This window comes from Solenopsis invicta, chromosome 1, assembly GCF_016802725.1.
Source record: "Solenopsis invicta isolate M01_SB chromosome 1, UNIL_Sinv_3.0, whole genome shotgun sequence".
Lineage (NCBI taxonomy): Eukaryota > Metazoa > Arthropoda > Insecta > Hymenoptera > Formicidae > Solenopsis > Solenopsis invicta.
The window spans coordinates 18,858,918-18,881,915 of record NC_052664.1 but is presented as its reverse complement, the minus strand read 5'-3'; the positions used below and the strand labels follow the sequence as shown (position 1 = coordinate 18,881,915).

At 32.4% G+C, this 22,998-nt stretch overlaps 1 protein-coding gene across 2 annotated transcripts; it reads right to left on the bottom strand.

Moving 5' to 3' along the window:
• Positions 1-211: 211 nt before the first annotated feature.
• LOC105201145 (nucleoredoxin) lies at positions 212-19,978 on the bottom strand. 2 transcript variants are annotated; one of them, XM_039459681.1, is made up of 8 exons: positions 19,228-19,978; positions 3,216-3,485; positions 2,644-2,744; positions 2,283-2,478; positions 2,043-2,133; positions 1,816-1,955; positions 1,449-1,581; positions 916-1,153 (listed from the first exon to the last, which is right to left on the bottom strand). In XM_039459681.1, the coding sequence occupies exons 1-8, from the start codon at positions 19,726-19,728 to the stop codon at positions 1,140-1,142; spliced, it is 1,446 nt and encodes a 481-aa protein (XP_039315615.1). In that variant the 5' UTR covers positions 19,729-19,978; the 3' UTR covers positions 916-1,139. The 2 variants fall into 2 exon arrangements, with proteins under 2 accessions (XP_011167353.2, XP_039315615.1); XM_011169051.3 differs by lacking the exon at positions 1,449-1,581 and having other exon boundaries at positions 212-1,153; positions 19,228-19,962.
• Positions 19,979-22,998: the final 3,020 nt, after the last annotated feature.

Genomic DNA, 22,998 nt, shown 5'->3' with positions numbered 1-22,998 from the left:
TTAGCTAATTTCTTGTACAGGGTTCATCCTTTCACCTTTTTTTTTCATGTAGAAGAAAAAAAGAGAAAAGATGAACTGTAAAAATTTCAGCTAAAAAGAACAGATTTCATAATACATTAAACATTTAAATACCGGTAATATAAATATAATATAGCTCTCGTGAATAAGCTACATAACAATGAATAGGCTATTTTATAAACACAAGAACCTCTAGTGTGCTTATCCGGTATTTATTTAGTAATTTATAAAATATTAACGTATTTGTGTGCGTCTACGTACACTTAAAAATACAATTTGATCGACTTAGTTTTGACTGTGATATAATACATATTTTTTGGTTATATTCGCGAAGAATTATGTACACTGAGAGAAAAATGTTTGGTACTTGATTAATTGCACGACTAATTACATGATAAAATAATTATAATCAGGAACTCCATTTTTATAGTTATTACTACTATAATGTTGATAATAATATGTGTTTATAATTCTACTAATTATGAAAAAAATTTACTATAAATTACGATAATTTCAAATATCAAGATATGGATGATAAAAACTATATATATCGAATGCATTCACAATTATAATTAATATAATAATTTTTTTAACAATCGCTTATTATGTATATAATAATAACTAATAGCTATGATAGCTGCATGATTAAGATAACTATAAATATATATATATAGTTGGCACCAAAAATGACTGTGAATTATGATCAAATTATGGTAATTGCAACTATCTTTTTCTCTCAGTGTAAGAATAAGTATAGCTTACACGCGAATCTTTCTACGTAAAGGACGACGGTATCACAGAGACAGGAGTGTAAAAAAGAATAAGAGAAAGAGAACTTTTTCGTCTGAACAACTCTTATAAAATTTGACAAGTATAAATTTTGTATTTAACGTTTTATATGATTTTAGGCCGGCATACGGTCGCTTGTTTTTGATGTTTTATGCACTGCCTCTATTTTTTTTATCGGCAGTTTATTGTTGAGAAATCCGTCGACAAACTGTTGTACGGAGTCCACAGTAATTTCAGCACCATCCTCCATTACAACATATATCCCTCGCGGAATATCGATAGCGGTCAAAAGAGGTACTGCATCATCCAAACCAATAAATTCACGAAGAATGTCAGATGTTTCGCACTGTTAGAAAAATTATTAAATGCAATTAGTTCAGAAACATATTTACAAATTATTTGCAGTTTTACACAATACATGTGTACATCTTGTAAAACTTGTTCCTTTATTCTTGTAACTCTTTGAAAATTATAAAAATAGTAAAAATTGTATTATAATAATATTATAATAATATTGTTATGTTCGTGAAGGGATGGTCTCGCTTCGCACTCGCGAAATCGCAACGGAGCTCTTCAAACACGGCATGAAGATCCGTATTCAAAGGTGTAGGATCAATGCTTCCCATGAAACGTGTACAAACCTCCTCTCCTCGGAGAATTCATTAAAGCCATGGCTCGTTGATCTAACGGTCCGATCGGACGAGTCTTCAAAATGTTACGTCCGTGAAGGGATAGTCTCACTTCGCACTCGCGTTTAAGAAATGACGAAGTAACCTTTATAAATTAACGACTTTATTTTAAATCGTTAAACACCAAGACGAAACGTCAAGACAAGACAACAACAGAACGTCAACAGCTAACGACGGTTAATCGTCGATTCTATATTGATATTTGGCAAGCTGCCGCTCACGCGCCGGACCATCAATAACGCGCGTAACAATATTATAATGCAATTTTTACTATTAAATTTCATTTTTACGTGGTATCTGATTATATACAAACACTTACGTCTAAAGCTATATAAAATTGTAAAGAATCATCATCAGGGTCATCGTAATTTGGATCATAATCGGGTTGATGGCTTCTATACACTTGTGCAGCTGGCAGTAATACACTTTCTCCAAATTGAATCTCACAATCGTCTCCCTCTGCAAAACAAAAAAAAAAAAATAGCATTAGAGACAACTTAATTATCATATTCTATTTTATTAATTTTTTTATTCATATCATCTTACCAACAAACAAGATAATGGCTGGAGCATCGTGTAACGACGTAGCGTATTTTTCCGTTAAAATATTCACCGGTCTATTACTCCAGGGAAAATTCTGAAAATTGAGATAGCCTCTTTGTAAAATATTAACAATAATTAATTCTCTAATAGCAAAAGTTGCAAAAGAGAATATTTTATAAACTTTATTTTTCTCGCATTTTATTTTGCGATATAATTATATTGCAAATAAAATTGTTGAATTACCAATCCTTCTGGATCCTCAATTAATTCAGAGCGCCCATCCAGAGTGATTATGTTATCGCGAAGGTCCAGAATGACCAGAGTAGGTATTGCCTGTACATCGAAAGCTCTTGCCAATTTTCGACGTCTCTCTTCTTGATTAAAAGGTATCCTCAACCAAGGCATTGTTTCCGTGTACGCATTGTAGGAGTCCTCGCTCCTAGAATCAAAACGCCATTGAAATCCTTTACAAAAAGTACGTGAAGAAATAAAAAGAATGTAACGGGTACAGCAATAAGTGCACAGTAAAAATATCCATCAATTAAGAAGAACAAAAGCTGGAAATATGAAACATTGATTTAAAGAGTGTATTACGAGAGCTTACCTGTCCGAACTCACAAAAATTACTTCAAAATCGTGCCCTCTCTCTCGAATTCGTTCATATGTATCCACAAGTTGTGGAGTGAATGCTTTACAAGGCGGGCACTAAATTTAAAAAAAATCCAATGTATTAACAGGATGTTTTAAACACGTAATATAAACATTTGCAATCAGGAATACATAACACAAAAATTGATTAAGGGGATTCTAAAGACAATTCAAAGATATTTTTTAATAAAAAAAAAAATGTCAATAATTTGCTTTAGGATTATCTTAACATAAATAGAGAAATAACAGCATCCAAATAATAATTTAGAAAAGATTCTAAACAAGATTCCATATTCTTCTGTAAACAAAATCTAAAAAAGAGTTGTTACATTCTCTTCAAAGTAATTATAGCAATTGGAGCTTAAATCGTCGATAATTTAAATCAGCATTCGATGTTATAAGATCTAGTTGTAAGCTGTTTCGTACAGATACGGATTATATTTCCCCTGAGAGAGATGTATATTCAACTAAATTTGTCGCACGTAGCGATAGAACGTTTCTAACATTCACTCGGGTATCGTTACTCACCCAATGTGCACTGAAGTAAACTCCCTTGTAACAGTGGCGGAGCTCTTCGTGCAACATAGGCTCGTTGCTGTCGCGGGCACCGCACGGTAGAAGAGGTCCATCCTCGAGAGCAGCTTTTGGATGTGAAGGTCTCCAAGGGAATTCCGTGCCGGTAGGATCGGCGATAGTTCGCTCGACTCCTCCTCTTGTCACGACGGATCCGTTGGAGGCCTCCAGTAAAATCAACGTCGGTACGCCTGCTTTTATCCGATACCTTCGAGTCAGTCTGGTCTGAAAAAGATTAATACACCACAAATGATATTCTCGGACAGCAAGAATAAAAAAAAAAGAATAGAATCGTATAACTGCAACTGCAAAACTGACAAATCTATCTTTGTGCTGAATTGATTGAAACTCTAATATCCAGAATATTATACGAATATTATTAAGAATTAAAATAATATTAGCAATATAAAATGTTACTTAATATTTTTTAATATCATGGAAATATTTTGTTAATGTGACATGTCCATTTTACATAATATTCTTGATATATTACTTTAATATCCGTGAAATATTATAAAAGTATTCATAATTTTGAGATTTAAAGGAATAAACATTTTTTAAAATACATTATAAAATTATTAATAATAAATAGTAACTATATTTTTTGCGTGGTACTTTTCTATTTTTGCATAAACTTTATTTCACTTTAATAAAAATACATATTTCCATTAATATTTCAGGAATATTATTTAATAATATTTAATATTATATTAACTAGAATATTACATTTAATATTTTAAAAATTTACCTAGAATATTGTTTAATATTAAATAATATTGCACGCTTATAGGGAACTCAGTACGCTTGTAGAATATTAAAAACTAACAGACATGCACGTATTTTTTTATTGGCAACATATTTAAGAAATAAAATAGCCCTCGAAAATCGGCTAAATTTTCATTTTTTGGCCTAATTTCTGAACGAAGTACGATAACTTAATTTCATAAACGTACAAAATGAAAGTTATCTACTGGTATAAAAATTAATTTCTTATAGCCGAAAAACGAAAATTAAGCCGATTGTCAAAGGTTGACTTCACCTCTTTAAATATGTTTGATGCTGGTCCGTCTCTATAAAAAATACGTTTCTATTATTTTTTATTACTCTGCAAATGTACTAAGTTTCAATAAATCGAGCGAGTAAGACAAAGGTAAATTCCTTTGTAAGACTTCACAAAAAGGTCTGCTTGTACACAATAGTCTATTCATCCCGGAAAGAGAATCGCATAAATCAGGAGTTGCAATAGAACATTAAATATGCAGAAATTTCGTTTCTTTTTCAAATGACATGCGCTTTTATATTCAGCGCGACTCAGACGTTTAATTACGATATTTTCCATTTTGCGCCGTCGAAAATCACGCATCTCGCATGTAATATCCGATATTATTTAATACGATCAGTGCGTGTATATGTGGGTGTAATTAACGTGCTGCAGGGAAGGAAAGAGATAATGGCTTCGCTCAATAACTGCAATAAACAAGACGTGCTAAAAGCATATTTCTCCAGAGACCTGCAGCAATAAGCGCGAACCGGCTGCAGTCGGAGCTGCTAACGATGCGAGCGATATTACCTTACGGATATTCCTCGTAATAAGGATAATGGAATAAGAGCTGTACATGGAAAACATTTACCGACAAGATTATATCGGTGCATGGTCTATCGTATCGTATTCATTGGGCTCATTTCTCTCAACAATTCGCCAAATAATGAACAGATTTTCCATTATCTTTTTTTCATTTTTATTTTATTTGTATATTTGTAATATTTATTTACAATATATTTATTAATCAATTTTGTGATAACATGTATTACATGTTAGTTAAAAAAATATTTTGCTCCAACAATGCAAATTACTTCGGGTTTTTTTATTTTGCAAAGTTTGTGTTATTTGTACCGATCATTGATTTTTTTTTAAAAAAAAGGAGCATTAGAAGTTTCTAGAAAAAAAATATATATGGAGAAAAACACGTAATTATTATTAAAATGGGATGTATATGAATAGTTTTTGCATTGTGACGATTATAAACGATTTTTATTAAATTCCAATTAACATAACTTAATTATTTTTATTATTGTTACTATTGATAGAATAATCAATTCTTTGTTGGTTAATACATGTGAATAGAGATTAGAATAACGGATTACACATTAAAAATTATTATATTAAGTGAGATAATAATTTTCAAATTCATCCAGACGTCAAAGTAATCGATATTTGAACATTTTGATTTTTCCAAAATATTAATAGAATAATTATGAAAAAAATCAGTTACTATCTCTACACTATTAGCAACAGTAATAAATAGAGAAAAATGTTTTTTTTTTTTCAAATAAAATCAATTTAGAGTTAAAAAAAATTGCTCAAGCAAATTGTGTGTGTATGCGTGTGTCTATTGAATTCGCCGATTCAACCGATCAAAAATTGATCGAAGTCGCGTTCAATGCACAAATTTGTCTGCACATCGGGATATACTTTAAAACACATGTGCTTTCAATCTAAATATTCGCACGTTACACACACAACTCTTGGTTATTCATCATTCACCACAACTTTATCTTTTTCGATTTGTTTTATTCTAAATAATAAAATATCAATAATTTTATCAATGTTTTTTTAAATAGTACATCTGTAAGAATATTTATTACTTGATAAATTATAATTAATTGATTAAGTTAATCGGACTTCTATCGAAGGTATTTATGAGCTTAAGCTGGGGTAAAAGACGTGTGAAAGAGCGGGTGGAAGATCGGATGAAAGATCGAACGAATGACCTGGGTGGGTGCCTCAGAATGATCTCGAATCTTCTTACTTTTCCTATCCCTGTATTATTTGTGACGTTAACGACTTTTATTTATTAAAAAAATCTTTTATTGATCTAATATATATTTCACTTCCTTCTCCGGTTTATTACAACAAAAAAGAAAATATTTTATAATCGCATCTTTTTACATCAAGATATATGAATCTTTTCTCATGTTCTATTTCTTCACGTCTAGATAACTTTATCCATGAGATATCTCCCAGAGAACACAGTAAATTCTAATAAAATTCCAATACATTTTACGTCGAAAGTTAGTAGTATGAAGAATAATTATCAGTTAGATACATAAGTTTCAATAAAAAAATTAATTTTTATTTAATTGACAAAAATCTGTATCAGGAAGATACCTATAAGCGTGTAATATTATTTAATGTTAAGTGATATTAAGTATATCTATTCTAGAATATTAAATGTAATATCGTAATTAATAATATATATAATACTAAATTGTAAATGTGTTTTTTTTATTAAAGTGAAATAAAATTTATGCAAAGAAACAGAGTTTAAACGTGCCATTTGTATTATTAATAATTTTATAATATACTTCAAGAAATGTACCTTCAAAGTTTTATCTCAAAACTGTATGAATATATAAAGCGGACATATAACGTTAACAAAATATTCCCATGATACCAAAAAATATTAAATAATATTCTTGGATTATTGATAGTAATATTATTTTAATTTTTAATAATATTCGTATATGTTGAAAATACTGTGTGCTTATACATCGGGAGGTGTGAAGAAATCGGATATTAGATTTATCGGTCTATTATTTAATAAAATACACAAACGCGTATTTTTTCGGAAAGAAACGCGATTGTCTCAGACTACATCCCCAGTTTCGTCGACGAAACCCACTGAGGCAGTTTCTCGTCGCAACCGTCGATCGGGTGTCATAATTCGGGAGCGAGAGAAGAATCCGCGCGCGCGCACCCGTACAGAGTATAAACTCGAAACCTTCCAATCTACCCCCGAAACTGCATTAAGTCGGCCGACCCTCTTCTCGAACACTCGGAGCCCCCGCTATCTCTAGGGAGGATCGGTCGGGATTTCTCTCGTATCGCGCGGGATGCCCCGTTACGGGTTACGGCCGCGCATAAAGGGTGAAAGGAGGGGACATGGAGAGGGTGAGATAGAAGAGGTGTAAGGCGAGAGAGAAGGGTGTCTCGTAGGCAGCGAACACGATGGATCGCGCTGTACGTTATCGCGAGTATAATACTTTTACCGAGAGAGAGAGAGAGAGAGAGAGAGAGAGAGTGAGAAAGGGGGTGGAAGGGAGAGAAAGATGGGAGAGAGAAGGGAAAAGCAGGGCGGCGTGGAGGCGCGTCCCTTCATATATTTCCCGCTCCCGCGTCCCACGTGGTGCCCTACGACGCGGTGGTGCTTTCGCGCTCGCCCTCGCTCGGAGTCTCTCGAGCGGTCGATAACGCGTGCGTCCTCCCTTGCTACTGCTCAACGAACGACGCTGCTATCGTTATTTTCCTCGCTCAGCACTGTACACCGGGCACCGTCATAAACGTCCGCCTGTTATTAGAAGAACCTTCGCCGTCTGTCTCGGTATTCGACGACGAAACGGTATCATTCGAGATCCAAATTAAAAGTTTACTCTTGAAAGGTTTAAAACTCTTTATGAAAAAATCCGATATTAATCCTTCGATCCACCTAGGAATTTATTTGACGTGGAATATTCCTGCTTGTTCCCCCCCCTCCCCTTTTTATTCAACGTCTTTAAGACTCCGACGAAGTTCTTGCCTTTCCAAATACTCATTTTTTAATTCACAAATAATTTTAATTTATTTAATTTATGTTTTTACTCGTCTACACATTAAATTCCATTTAAATGGCATCATATTTATCTTTATTTTTATTATGTTTTAAAGTTTTTGCAATTAACTTCACCCTAGTACTGATGAAGATTTAATTGAAGAGTCTACATCGTTTCCTCCATTATTGGAGAAAAAAAATTATATTTTTATTTTATTGTAACATTTTCCTATATTTGCTCGTCTTTCGACCGTTCAACTTTTCCATATTGCTTTACATATATCGAGCTTGACGTTCCATTATTTTATTCACGAATATTTGAACATGCATTTTGAAGTGTACACACGACATTGTACATAAGCGTCTTGCACATAAGTTTGCTTTGCATGTCAGAGCATTTTCGAGCGCGCGTACTTCCTGTCTAAAAGGTGATTATTATTGATTCAATAATAATTATTTTCTTAAATAATCATAAACATGTAATAAAAATAATATATTATAATATATATAAAATTAAAAAATTATAATTAATTGAGGAAAAGGGGGTACTGTGGACATTAGGCTACTCCTATTATCTCCATTATCAGATGATGAATTCTAATGATTACTTGAATCATTTGTTTGATAGTCTGCCATTATGTAGTGACGCTATTATACCAATACACAAGAGCCGACAATTGTTATAAAGCATTTTTATTTTTGAGCATTTCAAAATTTTTTCAAAGGTACACTTTAACATTTAATTAACTATATTTCCTCATTGTTTAAAAACTTGAAAAACTCGTATTATCACACGTATGTACACTCGAGTGCTTTTTTTTTTGTTAATTAATTCTTTATTCGACCATACTCATTTTGAGTTATATAAAATTATTCAATAGCATAGCATTTTATTAATATGGCTTTTTAATTTTCGTATCGAAATATTTCTTCGATAAATCGTTTGACATCCTGTGTTCAGAAGGAGATTAGAGATATCATTTTATCCTTGTTGTTTATTATTAAGAATAAAATGATATTTCTAATGTTTCTCAATGCAGCAAAGTTTCTAAACAATGGAAAATTAACAATATATAATTTTGTAACAAAATACTGTGTTTTTTTAAACAAAACCAATTTTTTAAATTTATTTTTTGGGCGACTATATTACTCAACCTGTTTTCTCTTCCACCCATTATACAATATGGTCACATTTTTATAAATCACATCCTAACTAATAAATATTGCACAACTTTGAGCCTAAAATCTAATAAAGAACACTTTGACCAATATAATTCAAGTTTTAATATAAAATATTGATTATTAACAAAATTATTCAATACAATAATAATGGATTATTGTATTGCTCTCCCTTCTTTTCTATCAATATTATATTATATTAATATTTATTAATATTAATAAAATTTATTACTAATATTAATTATAATTTCTTAATTTTATATATAATATTAAATTAAATATAATTTTTTAATTACATTAAATTCATTTTAAATTATGTTGAATAATCGCACACAAAGTAGCCCAGAATTTTTTTTTTTTTAGATAAAAGCACGCGCCAGAAATATGCTCCGATGTGCAGCCGAATTTGTATGTATCAGAGCATTTACAGCTTCTATGTATTTATCTAATAACGGATGAGTGAACATTTATAACGTCCAATGTACATTCCCTCTACCATCGCGTTCTATATATTCCTGTTTCTCTCTTTCTCTCTTCTCGTCCACCTAGCGCGTTCTCTCGGTCGGTCGTAGGGTGCTTTTTTCCTCTCGTTCGTTGCTCATTCAGCAAAATCGCCCCGTAGCCGCGACTTGGAGTGGAAGCGAGCAACCCAGCTAAAAAAGAACCGAGAGGGAGGACGAGAAAAAGAGAGGACGAGAAAAAGAGGAGACAGAGATCACTTTTGACTGGTCCGTACACACATTCAATCGTCGTTCTCCCTTTCTCCGCTTCGTGTATACAGAATACCGCAGTCTAGTCCGACGCCTCTGCCGTGCGCGCTCATCTGCAGCCGTCGCGACGACACGGCCGCAAGCTCTCCCTTCGGACTTCCTCTCGGTTATCCGCAAGCGCTGCTCATAAGCAATGTCCGTAGATAAGCGAATGTCGCGTGTAGGCGGCTCGTTACGGCTTTCACAGGATTTACCGCTTTTTTAACAAACTGGCGTTCCAACGCAAACGAGATCCTTTCCTCTCACCGTGGGGGGCGATAATAAATCTGAAATGTTAGAAAAAAAGAAAAGAAAAAGAAATTCGCATCCTACGGCGATCGTTATTGATAAACGTCGGAAGCGTGATCTCGCCTGACGTTTCTGGCGGCGACGTGTTAAAGTACTTGTTAAAATGAGATCTGCCGAGAGATCTTCAACTATCCGTCGCTTTAGATTTTCTCTTTCACATTTCGTCGGGGCAGAACGCGCTAATCGGAGTAATTTATAGAAATCAGGACTTTTACCGACTGCCATCGGTGGATGAGAGGGAGAGAGCATGAGACTTGAATTCATTCGTTGCCTCGTTACGCGGCTATTAATAATTCACGGCTGAGCATTCGATTATAAGGGAGGCAACGGCCGTCCGTGAAAGGTTGATACACGACGATCGCGTGGCGTGTTCCTCAAAGTTCCTCGTCGCGCGATTCGTTTTTTTTTCCCTTGCAAACATGGGGACGGCTTTTCGTGCGAGCAACCTGTGCATTCGCCACTTTCGCTTTGACCACGAACCAGGCAATGTACAACTCATAGGCATACACCGGCGACGAAAAAAAAGGGAAACGAAGCAAAAATGTAAAAAGGAGAAACCGCAACATGGAGCAGCGATAAGCATTTTGCTCGGCTGCGAACACGTGCATATTCGATACTGTGTTATACCGTTTGTTTTCTGTTCCTGAACTGTCCCTAAATTAGTATATGCACTTAAAATGAAATAGATATATATTTGAAAGTTAGTGAAAGCAAGAAGGAACGTTCCAGTGCAGTCTAATGCAGGAATAGAAAACAAGCCTATTGAATCACGTAATGCTTGCTTCTTTTTTAAATAATAGAGTAGACTGCAGTTAATTGAATTAATTTTTCTTCACAGGTAAAAAATTAATAAAAAACTAATTGTGTGTGTTATTAACAATTTTACTATAAATTCTTAATGATTGCATCTTTGGCTTGAGTTTTATATAATACAATAATACATAAATTCCCTATAAGTGCTACAATTATTTAACATTAAATAATATTCTTGAAATATTATTTGATATGAATAAAATGTGGTTATATGTCCGTGGTATATAATATACCACGAATATTATATAAAATGGACAATAACATTAATACAATATTACTATAGTATTAAAATAATAGTAAAAAATATTGAATAATAATTCTCGGAGTATTATTTTAACTTTTAATATTCGTATAATATTCTAGGAATGTTGTAGCGCTTATAGAAAATTTAATAGAATATAACTTTTTCAAAGAGTTTTTCATTTATTTTTATATTCGAAACAGTGATCAGTTGGCAAAGTCAATAAAATAACTAAAAGAAGCGGTATCTTGTAATTTAATAATAATTTTTATATTTTCAAGTTTGTTAATACAATGTTAAACTTGCATTTAGATTAGGCGTTAACTGACAATATTAACAACGTAACGATTTTAAGGAAATCATATCTATTATGAAATATTAATTAATTTAAACAATTTACATTCTAATCGTACTAATTATTAGTGATACATGTTAATTATTTATTAACATGTATTGCTGCGAGTTCATATGTAATGCATAATCTATGTAAATAACATTTATTGCTTCCAGGGTCTATTTTTTATTTTTAAGAATCGAAGTTCTTGTCAAAGTCAGTATTGAGTTTGTAATTATCCTCTTGACATTATCGGTCTTATTGTCTCGTAGGTTCAAAACTATTTCTGTATCGAAAAAAAAAAATAGATTGTATTAACGTCAAAGTTAATAATTCTTTTCTTTTTATTTTTTTTAACTATTTATTTATATAGATATTCACTGATAGAATTTACGATTTCTGATCAATACACAAGGAGTATATAATTACATCATTTATAATAACCAATTAACAATTGTACGATACCAATCGGAAGATTAATCTCGCATCTAATGGAAGATTGATCTATCACGCGTCCAAATGGAATGATAGATTTAGGGAAATGAACCGAGGGAGAAAAGAGGAAGGGGAGGGAGGCAGGAAAGGAAGGAGAGAGAGAGAGAGAGAGAGTGTGTGAATTAGCTCTCAGCCAATCTACACGATAACTTAATTAGTAAATTTTGAGTAATCGGTAAAAATAAATGTATGCTAATACGTGTCTCTAAAAGATCGCAATGGATTAGCATCTCGGCGGATCACTTTGTTAGCTATGTCGTGTATAAACAATTAAATTATCTTAGTAACGTACTTCCGTCGAGTCAGACACAATCCAGATCTAATACACTCCATACACTAGCCTCGAATTTTATAAACAGTTTACAAGATGTTCATAAAAAGATTGCCTACACAGAATCTCACTGACGTACCACCGTGTTTCTTGGCTGTGAGTTTCTTTATTACGAGATAAATTTCGTGATAAAAATTCAATAAAATTCAAGAAATGGCTTATTCGCGCAGAAATAAAAATTCAATCAACTTTCCTTTAATAAAAAATGTATCGTGAATGATCTTTCTTGTCTTTTCCTAACGTGCTAATTGAAAAAAATGCTGTAATATGAATTAAAATGTAATTTGATTTGATTAAATGTCGAATCACGAGCTATCACTAATATATGCAGTTGATTCAATTAAATTTATTTATTCAACTGTATGTATTATTATTATTATTTATTGTCTTTTAATACTTTTGTTTCATTAATACTGTTAATGAATTAACAAAACATTTCCAATTAGACTGATACTGTTTATTCAACAGCATTTTTTTCTATACATACATGTAGAGTTAAACATTTTCTCGAAGGTACTTTGAATATATTTAGGTAGTTTTGCAAAGTTTATTCAGTATTAAAATGAAATGTACAAGGTCTCTTTCTCCGCGATTATTTCACATTTTCACGTATATTTCGATCAATGTCGCACAACCGCATACAAATCAAATTATCAAATCATGACCGTCTATATTATTTCAAACCGAAAGCCGATTTCTCCGATTAAAATTCAAAACGCAATTATACGTATAATGAATTATGAAGAGAAAGTGAGCGGAGAAACGATTTAAAATTCCATGGCTCCTCTCTCTCTCTCTCTCTCTCTCTCTCTGTTCGGGCATTCCAAAGGAAACAAGCACCGTGGCTCTCGTGCTTCATCTTTCATGAACGATATCGTGCATACGAGATACCTCTCGTGTGCACGAGCTCGCGCGTACGAAAAGAAATATACACCGAGCTCATCTCTCCGTTCTTCCATATTCTCCCTCTTTCGATTCTTTTCATTATCGCGTGGAAGGAACGGGAGCGCTATTTGAGGAAGATATGGGACGACCGTCCGTCTGGAATAGAAAGCTCGCCCGTCATTCAACCCCTTTTCTTCCTCACGGAGCGAGACTTTCTCGTTAGTGTTGCTCGCAGATAAATGCGCGTTTCGTTACGAGGTGATTTAAAAACATCCGAGCAACTTTGCTGATTAAAACGTCGAATTGGCGGCCCTCCTAGAACTGCATTCGTGAATTGTACAGCCGAGTGTTTTCTCTCCTGAAAATGCGGAGGAGATGAAGAAGTAAACCAAAAATGCATGGACGCGAAAAAGGCGAATGATAAGCGGGTAATGATAAGCGAAGCGATAAATCACGCGTGTCTTTTCGTAATCTCGTTGATCGAAACTTGATGCGTGAAGTATGTGCGCAAAATAAACAATACAAGTGATATACTGAAGCATTCAAGTAAACAATTGTGAATTGTCTATTCTAGATATATCTAATAAGCATTATAAATGTTAATTATAATATAATTTACAGCATTATATAGTATTTACACTAAGAAAAATATTTTTTTTTTTTTATGAAAAAACACATTAAAATCATACATTTTAATGCAAAAATTTGTTCTGTTTAAATAAAAATATTTATCTTTAAGTTATAACAGCTTTAGCTAAAGGCAGATCATAGTTTTTAAATATTTCTAATTGGAAGAATTTAAACAGAAATTTAAATATGATTTTGATTTTGTGATAAAATGTGATAAAATTTCTTTTGCGTCGTCGCATTTCAATATATTTTACACGATAAAACGAGGTCATTCTATATAAAATTGATCTTTGATTTTTCTCAAGTGATTTTCAATTAACTCCGTTTCTCTTGTTCGACGAAACTATCACAAAGTATTCGTGATTACGGCGATTTGCTTTCAAAAGCGTTTTAAGCGTGGATTTAATGAACGAGGACCAATCGCGATTTGACATTGATTACGACTCGTCGTTATGGCCTCCTTGCAATTGAGATCGATTAAATGTATCCTGTGTACATCCCTATTATAAACATCAATGAGTCTGAAGTACGTTGGCTGGATAAAATACAAAGTGGTCCAGTGTTTCTCTAATAACGTTTAAATGTTTTTATCCGCGGTTAATCTGACGTAATATATTCCGCGCGTATATTACCATTAAAGCATAAACTGCAAGTTTTGGTGATATAATATGATTAATAGAACGTATTCATTCAGACGCATCAAAATGAAGTTTAAATTTATGAATTTTTTGTGAATAAACGGAAAGAGATAGAGAAGTCGAGTTTGTTTCATTGTAAAGCTTGTATTTTTTTTTGTTAATTAAATTTGATCAAAACATAATTAAAAATGACGTCGTTATTAAAATTTTTGTGAAGCTTATTTTCAAAAGCACGGTTTGTGGTTACCATTACCGCTGCTACGAAACTTATTTAAAAGTAAAATGGTACAAGAATTACAAAGGTAAAACATAAATTTAATGTTTTGACGTATAGTCGTTTCGAAATATTACGTTTGAACGAAATAGCAGCTGGTTAAAGTCAAACAGTCGATTTTTTTACTCGATTTTTAACAATGTTGATTTTTTTTACCGGCAAAACAAATGATGCAAAAATTTTACGTCAAAAACTAGTTTTTCGTGTCTAGAAAAAGTGTGTAAAAATTGTAAGTCATCAATTGAGTCATTTTTAAGATATGATAATCATGCATTCTGAAAGTTTTATATGAATTTTAACACCAACGCTATTTTTATTTCTTAATAAAGTTTAAATGACAAGAGAGAAAAATACAATATTTACAATAAAACCCGACTCATCTATCTCTCTTCATTTTTCCACAAAAAATTCACAGCTGACTTAAAAGTTACGTTAAAATTAAATTAATTCAGGTTAAATTAAAAGTTAATTTTGAAAAGCATTATTCATGCTATTAAATTAGAAAGTCGTAATTTTTTAGAGTTAGATTACTCAAAACAATTATAATATGGATAATTAAACAAATTTTTAATATTTTGCTTGTAAATTAAGTCGATATGAAATAACAAGGTTTTTTAAAAGGACTATCTTTTCTTTTAATTTTTTTCTTCTATATAGATACATTTTTAACTAAAGAAAAAAGTTTAAAAATTCTAATAAATTAGAATTTGTATTTAAAAAATGATTAGTTAAAAAATTAAAACTTGACTAAGTTAAGTTACAAGTTATTAACTATTTAACTTTTTAACTAATTACTAATCTTGGAAATAAAATAAAACAAGAAATGAGAACTAAACTTGAATTGAAATAAATCTCATTTTAAAAAATATTTCGGAGTATACTTGCATGAAAATTCACGATCAGTAACATAACTCGTGTCTCATTTGTTGCAATCAATATTCGAAAAATTTCTAACAGAGAAAAAGTCAACGTTCAAATCTATATAAAGATATCGCTCTATCGAGAAGTTACGCTAAGTTACGCTTTTCGTGCGCCGACTATTGTCAAATATTCACCACTCTCTAATTTTTCGAGTGCCCATGGGGCGAGGAAAAGTTCGAAATACGATATAGTGGCGGATAAACACGCAACAACAAAACACTTCGCTACACATGAAGCATCACTCCTTCACGTCGAGCCATTCACACGCGAACCCATTCTTATAAACTGCACTTTCGCAATTTTCTTTGTAGCAGTACCGCCGTATTTTCGTTGTACCGCCGCGTCGTATCAGCGATAATGGATATCGGAGTACAGTAACATGATCGCGCGGATGAATAATACGTTTCGAAGGGACGATGCGACGTGTATGCGTTTATGCGACCGACCAACCGACCTTTCCTTTCTTCCTTCCTCCGCCTGGCGCGCAAATAACATTCGAACCTTAAATAGCGCGACTGTGCGTTCGAAAGGGTTAAAACGCCTGCAGCTGAAATGAAAAACCGGAGGTCGTTGTGTATTGTCGCCTCCAACCGGCATGATATTTCATGCGTGCAATTACCAAAAGCGCCGCCTAAGGCGATATTTATAGTATCTTGAAATTGTGTATAATCTGAGTCAACCTTAAGTGATGTATATTTTTCCAAAATATGAAATCTTAAACTTGCGTCAATTATAAATATATTGTTCTTTGAGATAACTATTGCGCTAGTTCTAATAAAATCCAAGTGGTAATATCTTTGTATTTCCATTTAAGGGTCTTCCTATTTCAATTTAAGTGACGGCATCTTTAATTTTTTTTTTTTTTTAATAAAACCCAAGTGGCACTATTTTTGTATTTTTATTGAAAAATCTTTTCTGTTCTAACCAAAATGGATATATTTAATTTAAAAAAGTTTTTCCCAAAATCACCGCCTAAGGCGATGTTTATAGTATATACGCTTTGGCAAATTTCTCTCCCCTTCACTGCCTTTCGTTGGACAGACTAATGCAATTAAAAACTCTTTAGATCTGCATTTTTATCTTGTTAGCTTCGATCACCGTACATATCCTATCAATCGCAAATACTGTGAATAGAAAAACATGACTCTTTATTTAACCTTGAAGAATCTTTTGCCAATTAGTAAGGGAAAACAAAGTCTAAGATTTATATCATAATGATTTAAATTATTTTCATCTTTATTTTCATTACATAAGCGCAACAGCTTTGATTCACCGAATCTTCATTAATCGATCTTCATTCTCTTAATTAGTTTTAATAATAATCCAAAATCTATTTTTCAAGATATCTGATATTGACAATTAAAAGCTGCGAGGAATGACAAACATTCGTAAAATTTTCGCTGCAAGAAAAAATATCTGCTTTAAATAACCGATTTTTCTTATGATTGAATATTTCAGACTCTTTAACCTTCATATTTAAATCTTTCAGAGCTTTTAAACTTAATTAATATGATAAATTATTCCAAATCTGATTCAAGTAAAAACAGCAAATATATAAAAAGCATTTGCGATGAAAAGCAAAGAAAAATAAAAACTTGCAATGCACTCATTCCTGTTTACAGTAAATATTATTTTTGATGCAATTTTCATTAATATCCGAACAGTCGGACAGTCACAAATTGCGATTTGATCAAACAGTTCAATCATTGATTCCCAGGGTTGGGTAGTAAATAATTAAAAAGTTATAAGCTAAATAATGAAGTTAAAAAGATAATAACTTTTAACCTAATTTTATTAGTTTCAGACGAGATAATTTTTAACTTTAATTAGTTACTTTTAAAATACATAAACTTTAACCTATTAACTTTTTTTCTTAAGTTAAAAATGCATTTATGCAAAAGAAAATTCTATTCTTAGGTAAGAAGCGTTATTTTCTTATTGTTGTATTAAACTTATTAAATTACGATCCATATTGTAATGGTTTTGCTTCAGAATAATTTAATTTTAAAAACTATGACATAATCTAACATAAATCTTAAGACCCAGTTGTAAGTATTCCACGTCTGACTGATTTCTATCTTTGAAAGTTTCTCGTAAATCAAAGGTAATTGAATTAGATACACTTTTTTTTTAAGAAAAAAATACAGACGTTTGTTCCGGAAACTTGAGAGAATGTTCATAAATTTTTAGAGATTTTTTTGGACCACTTTAAATAAGTCAAAAGCGAGATACACATGATACACTAATAAGGTACCCTTTTTCATATTGTACCATAATAGTTAAATATACTGCTTTGCAAAATTAACTTTAAATTTATCTTAATTTAATCTTAGCGAAACTTTTAATTGAATTAGTTTTTTATTCATGCAACTTTTAATTAATCTAATTGAATTAATTTTATAAGCCATTAGCTTTAGTTCAATTTAATTAAGAAAAGACACATTCAACAGAAGAATTAAAGCATCATTTATTCTGCAGCCCAAAAATAGGCAAATTTGAAGAATGCGTATAATAGCTTTGCTAGAAATAATAATAAAATCTTTCAAAAAGCATTTTACAGCTCGATGTCTCTAGTTTTTAGATCGATACTTTAGAAAACAACTTATTGATTGTTTGCAAAACTGCACGGATGTAGATGGAGACGCGTGAAATTTCGAAATTTTTTATGAAATTTGTTCCATTGCATGAATTAAAAATCGCACGCAAATGCGGTTTACAGATTTCGATGGCGTGAAAATTCACCTTTGATTTGCGCATTCGCAGAGCGTCATGCGATTTTTTTTCAAATCGAATTATTGAACATTGAATTAAAAAAAAGATCAGTTTTGCTTACGCAAAATAAAGATTCGGAGCTTTCGAAAGATATAAATCGCATTTGTGTGCGATTTTTAATTCACATCATGGAACTTCGCAAACTTTATAAAAAATTTTTGAAATTTAACGTGCCTCTATTTACATCCGTGCAATTTTGTAAACAATCAGTAAATCGTTTTCCAAAGTGCTGATCTAAAAGCTTTAAAATGCTTTTCGAAAAATTTTATCACTCATTATTCTTGGCGAAGTTGCACTTTCTTGAAATCCGTCTATTCTAGGGCTGCGGAATGGGTGATGCTTTGCTCTTGAGTGTATTAGCTTATTTAATCCTGCTAATTCCGTTTTAACTCTATGAGCTATTCCACTTCAAATACTTTAGCAATTTGGATACACAAATCATCTGAGACTGGGCAAGATAATAAATTATCGTTTTTCTTTATTTAAAGAAAAAGAACATGCATCGTTGAAACTTCAAAGCTATCTTCAAACGGAAGTTAAACTTATTGTCGGGGCTTAGGCGCTTACGTTTGAAGTATTAACACAATGGTCTTTGAGAGAGTTTCGGTGAGAGATTATACGTGACCATGCAAAACACCATGCGGTGATTTTTAAAGACAGAGACTCAGGTAGGAGGTCTAGCAAAAAAAAAAGAAAAAAAGAAAAAAAGAAAAAACATATGGCGGAAGAGAAAATGTGAAAAAAAAAAAAAAAAAAAAAATTACAAGCAGTCGTGCATTGTAAGCGGAAGCATCAAAGTCAGCTTACTTTTCTCTCGTAATCACGGTTCGGCACGGCGAGCCAAGGTAGATCGGCTACGTGAGCGCGAAAGCTCTCGTCGAAGTCGAGCACGTCGATCACGTTGCTCCAGAGCACCACGTGCACCACCTCGAATCTCTTCCTCTTGTCGATGCCGCCGCCGCCGCCGCCGCCGCCGCCGCCGCCACCGCCGTTGCCGCCACCGCCGCCGCTGCCGCTGCCGCTGCCGTTGACACTCGCGTAAAGCTCGACCAGTTGGCGGGTGAAATCGTCGCAGGTCGCACCGGGATTCACGAAGCTGAAGTACATGCCGATGATCTCGCAGGTCGGCCGGCCGTCCTCGTGGACGAGCGTGACGGCCGCCGAGCTGTCGATCGACATTCGCGTGTCGTTAACGTGACTGCAACGCACGAGCTGCTTGCCGAACAGTCGGTGCTGCCAGCACGCCGGCTTACCGCCCGTCGACGGCGCCTTCCTCGCGGCGCTCGCCGCGGATACCTGTTCGGCCATCGCTCTCTGTCGCTCTCTGCGCGACTGATGTCTATAAACTAAATCGCCTTTTGTCGTTCGCCGCCGGCGACGCGACGCGCGCCGACGATGAGGAGTCTCGACCTTTTGACGGAGAGGAGGGATTGCGACGACGCCGCCAGACGCCACTCCGTCGCAACGCAACGCGCACCGCGTGTGTCACACCGACTGACACCGACGCGAAAGCAGACGCCAGCGGACTGAATTCGTATCTCGTCGACTTGCGCGCGCGGCGACACCGTGTGAAGTCAGGCGCATCTGAGACGCGCAGCCGGCGCGGCGCGCGTCAAAGCCGAAATGTCGGCTCCGACGGGCTCCGACAGTATCGAGTTATGAATGTCTTGCGCTTCCTTTTCGGAATGAGATACTCGTATCGGTGAATTTGTTCAGCTCTTTTAACGTATTGAATCCGCGAATAGTCACCTGGGATGATTTCAGCTCACGTCAGTCACCATTTTTTGTATTGGTTGAGAAGTTATATCTATTCTTTTACTTCTACACTTTTTTTTAAATATTGAGTAAAACTATGTGCAAAAATGATCTCAAATAGATAAAGGAAAGCCAATACTACTTTTAAAAAATCACTTTGTTTTCGGATAATATTTTTTAAAACAAAAGTTAAAAGTAAAACTTGAAAAACATGAAAAGAAATTAAAAAGAGTCTTCCATCAGATGGTATAGCAGTTTTTGTAATAGTGCTTCGTCTTTTATACAGCGTTGGGTAATAACTGATTTAAAAGTTAAACAATAAAGTTGAAAAATTTTTAAATTAACTTTTAACTTAACATTGTCAATTTGAAATGATTTAATTTTTAATTGTAATTATGATAATTATTTTTAAATCACATAAACATTAACTTATTAATTTTCTTTCAAAATTAAAAATTTTTGTATAGAAAAGAAAATAATTATAAAAGAAAAATTCTTGTATAAAAATACATTCCCACATAAAAAATAATATTTTTTTTGTTATTTTATAAACATAATTTATAAAATAAAATATTAAATACATTGAAAAATTTGATTAAAAGCTGCATTAAGATCAAGTTCATTTAAATTAAAAATAAATTTTGAAAAGTGTTATTTAACCCTTGCAATATGAAACAATACAAAGGAAAAGAATTTTTTGTTGACTCAATATTTTCGCTTTGAATGATTACTTTTACACTTATTTAAAATGACTAAAAAAAATCTCTAAAAATTCATGAATATATTTTCAAGTTTCTAGAGCAATGTTTATTTTTTATATTTAAAAAAAAATCTAATATAATTTAATTACCTTCGAAATTTTAAAAAACTTTCAAAGATAGAAATCGATGGGACTCGAAATATCCATGATTGGACCTAAAGAATTAATTTAAAATATCGTAATTTTATGAAATTAGATTACTCTAAATAACAAAACAATTATAATATGGATCATCAAATAAATTAAAAATTTTATCTGTAAATTAAGTTTATATGAAATAACAAAGAAATATTGTTTCTTATGTATATACTTTTAACATTTTCTTTTACATAGAGACATTTTTAATTTAGGAAAATAAGTTAAAGTTTATATGTTTTAAATATAACTGTAGTTGAAGTTAAACAAACCTTGTTTGTAATTAGCTTAATTAAATTAAAAGTTATTAATTTTTTAATATTATTATTTAACTTTTTAACTAATTACTATTCAAACCTTTGGTGAAATCGGAAATACACCGTGTGCGAGATATATACGTGCATAGAAATATATAAAAATTTTTATGTAAAAAAGAAAACATTTTATTCAATTTAGTTTGCTCTATCTCATAATCATTGTATCACTAATTATTATACACTCTATTTTTATATGGTTTATTTACAATATATTATACCAATTATCCTTTTTTGTATTTATATTGTTAAATTTCTGTTATGACAAAGATATATTGCGCCAAGTTATAAATTACATAAATTACAAAGTTGCATTTTGTCAAACAAGGATCTTACAAAAGTGTCTGTACAAATTCTGTCGGCAGAACTCCAGCAAAAATTAAAAGAATCTATTAATAGATTATAATGTCTGTTAAACTTTAAAAACCGAACAGAATCCATGCTATTTCATAACATTTAAAGTAAATATTCCATTTAAATTATTATTAAATAACATATCTTGCTTAGCTTTTAGTAACTGCTGTTGGATTATGTCGACAGAATCTGCTGACAGAACACGAACATAATGTGGACGCCATTACCTGACGTCAATTTATCATGATATTCCGCTCAAATCTGCTGACAAGCTGCTAGCACACGATTAACATTTTGGTTACTGAGTACATAGATCCGTTAATCTTATGTGCATTATAACTGTTTTTATCTTTAATTAAAACTTTAATTAAGACTTGTTTAATTATAAAGATTTCTTAAATAATCTTATTAAACTTCTTGACGAATTAATCATTGCTAATTATTAGTTATCATTAAATAGGCAGACTGAAAATAACAATGCCGCATTGTCTCGATATTCCCATCTTTAATTTATGATTATATTACAACTATTGTAAAAATGCAAGGTATTATAGCAACAGTATTAGTAAATCAATACAAATACTCTTACAGTATAATATACAATATTTATAAAGGATTTACAAAATATTTAAAATAATTATTTGAATATTTTATTAATACATAATATACAAATATTTCATAAATATTTTTACACTCTTAGATTGAATAGATTGTAAAGATTTATCATAAATATCAATAAAAATATTTATGAAATATGTACAAAATATTTAGTTTATGTTTTAATAACACGTTAAATAAAGGTTTTATCATTTTTTTCTCTATGTATATAAAATATATATAAAATATTTATGAATATTTATCACGAATATCGTATATCATGGGTAGGTTCCCGTCAAAATCGATGAAAAAATCGAAAATTTTTTTTTTTGCTTAATTTTTATTCTTATGTTATCGAGAATACGTGGGAGAAACGATATTTCGATATATGATGTAGTTCTCGAGATATACGGGATCGGGCGGAGCAGTCTGAAAGCGCTCCGAACTCACCGAACGCGCTCTCGGCGCAGTTGAGAGGGGAGACCTTTTTCTATACTTGATGGTGAGTCTACGGTAGGTAGTAAGTTTAGGGTCTTCTGAACGAATTTATACATATTCCAATCTATTGTAAACTCACTTATATGCGTGTGTAGTGCGTATTTTCAGTTGGGCGATCGTTTGTTTTGAAACGACGTGCTCTTAGTCGTGCGACGATCGTGTAAA

What these genes read in the sequence shown, in the direction of transcription:
- LOC105201145 (XM_011169051.3), bottom strand. Translation starts at nt 19,728, where the DNA reads ATGGCCGAACAGGTATCCGCGGCGAGCGCCGCGAGGAAGGCGCCGTCG. An exon ending in TTTACTTCAGTGCACATTGG is followed by an intron (nt 2,745 to 3,215) that starts GTGAGTAACGAT and finishes TTTTAAATTTAG; the next exon opens with TGCCCGCCTTGTAAAGCATT. An exon ending in TTGAGGATCCAGAAGGATTG is followed by an intron (nt 2,134 to 2,282) that starts GTAATTCAACAA and finishes CTCAATTTTCAG; the next exon opens with AATTTTCCCTGGAGTAATAG.